Source organism: Anastrepha ludens, chromosome 2 (assembly GCF_028408465.1).
Source record: "Anastrepha ludens isolate Willacy chromosome 2, idAnaLude1.1, whole genome shotgun sequence".
In the NCBI taxonomy this organism is placed as follows: Eukaryota; Metazoa; Arthropoda; class Insecta; order Diptera; family Tephritidae; genus Anastrepha; species Anastrepha ludens.
Window position 1 is genome coordinate 87,030,500 of NC_071498.1, and position 1,627 is coordinate 87,032,126.

Genomic DNA, 1,627 nt, shown 5'->3' on the forward strand with positions numbered 1-1,627 from the left:
AATATAATTTATGAGTAGACAATGCAAACGAACAGATGAAAAAATAACGGAACTTTTTCCAGCGAATTTGATCTCTCGATCATGAACTATTAAAATTATTTAAATTTGGTAGAAATGATGAATTCAAAAAATTAATAAGCGCAAGTAAAATTTTGAAAAATCGACGACGCCATGCCTACTTTTGGATATAAGTGTGTATGTGTGCAAGGGCTTAAATTTAAATTTGCTGATATGGTGTCGCAAGGCAAGTCGAGTTTTGAATATAATGAATCTGATTTGCTAAAAAAAGAAGCTTTGTGTGATTCATTATTTACTTTGGAACGCCCCTTCCAATTAAATGCAACAATGCATCCAATAATTTAAAAAAGCAATAAGCAAATAACATTTTAGTCACAAAATTTAAAAAAAAAATTAAATAAATATCTTCACCTTGAAGGGAAACTGATAAGAGGAAATTTATTCGCCATTTGCGGTTCTAACATTGAAATAAAGAGCAGAGTTGCACAGCTATTTAAAGGTCTCACTACAGTTCAAGTAATTGCATACTCGTACAAGCAGCGGTGAGCATATGTAGATAAATTTTTAAAGCAAAGTTGAAGTTAATTAAGTGAACAAGCGATCGTTATAAAATGAAAATAAGAATAACTTGTTTGGTTTTGGCAACACTGCGTATTTTGCCTACTTTGGCTAGCTCAACCGTAACTACCGACAACATTACTTCTCCAAAAACTACTATAAGTCCATCTCATAACATTTCTGACCCTACAAAACCTATACAAAATAAGGAAAGCTCCACCGGAGGTTAATAACTCTGCTTGCATTAAAAGGACGTAGTTATTATAATAATTTCGAATTTAATATTTTTATAAATACATTTTTACAGCCAGTCCGAGACAGGGAAGTGAAGAACGACAACAGGAAGAGAGAGAACTACGTGAAAAATTTGAGAAGAAGGAAAGAAAATATTATGATAAGCGCATTACAAATCTAGAAAAAAATATCCAAAATATGCTTGCTAACCTTTACTTATCTGCATCTAAAAAAATGGAGCTTAATGTCGCCCTAGCATTACTAAGAAAAGCTGTCAGCAATAAAGATATCGATGTCAAAAAATTTGCCTATAAAGAAGCATTTGACATAATCGTCCGTGTCCTGCCTTAGCAATTAAGCGACTGACTATTTGGGCTTTTCTTCTAATTAGCAGCAAAGTATGTTTCAAACACCGTAATGGTACATTAATTTATATTTGCCAATAGCCAGTCAAATATATGTATAACATGTTTAATATTTAATTAGATTTTTAGTTGATATCTCTGTAATAACTTTTATTGTGAATTTAACGAAATTTTTGGGCACGACGTTGCAAATGTGAATATTGGAGTTTAGTTTTGGAAAATTACAGAGTGAACGATATGAAGTGTTACTTATTCAAAACACCATAACGTTTTTGTGTGTAATTAGTTTTTATTGATTTCAAAGACAAGATTGATTACAATTTTAACACATATCCACTTTAGCTCGATATGAGCCCCTTTTGCGTTGACTATAGCCTTCAAACGGGCAAAAAATGAGTTGCATGCTGCACGAATGTGATCTTGAGGTATTTTGGCCCATTCTCGTATAGTCG

The 1,627-nt window shown here is 32.3% G+C and overlaps 1 protein-coding gene across 1 annotated transcript; it reads left to right on the top strand.

Moving 5' to 3' along the window:
• Nucleotides 1-566: 566 nt before the first annotated feature.
• LOC128858473 (uncharacterized) lies at nucleotides 567-1,373 on the top strand. Its single transcript, XM_054094781.1, has 2 exons — nucleotides 567-801; nucleotides 884-1,373. Exons 1-2 carry the CDS (start codon nucleotides 630-632, stop codon nucleotides 1,159-1,161), a joined length of 450 nt encoding a protein of 149 aa, XP_053950756.1. The 5' UTR covers nucleotides 567-629; the 3' UTR covers nucleotides 1,162-1,373.
• Nucleotides 1,374-1,627: the final 254 nt, after the last annotated feature.

Bases quoted from the DNA above. Each gene is read 5' to 3' on its own strand.
- LOC128858473 (XM_054094781.1), top strand. From the start codon at position 630: ATGAAAATAAGAATAACTTGTTTGGTTTTGGCAACACTGCGTATTTTG. The intron at 802-883 runs GTTAATAACTCT...ACATTTTTACAG, and splicing joins TAAGGAAAGCTCCACCGGAG to CCAGTCCGAGACAGGGAAGT.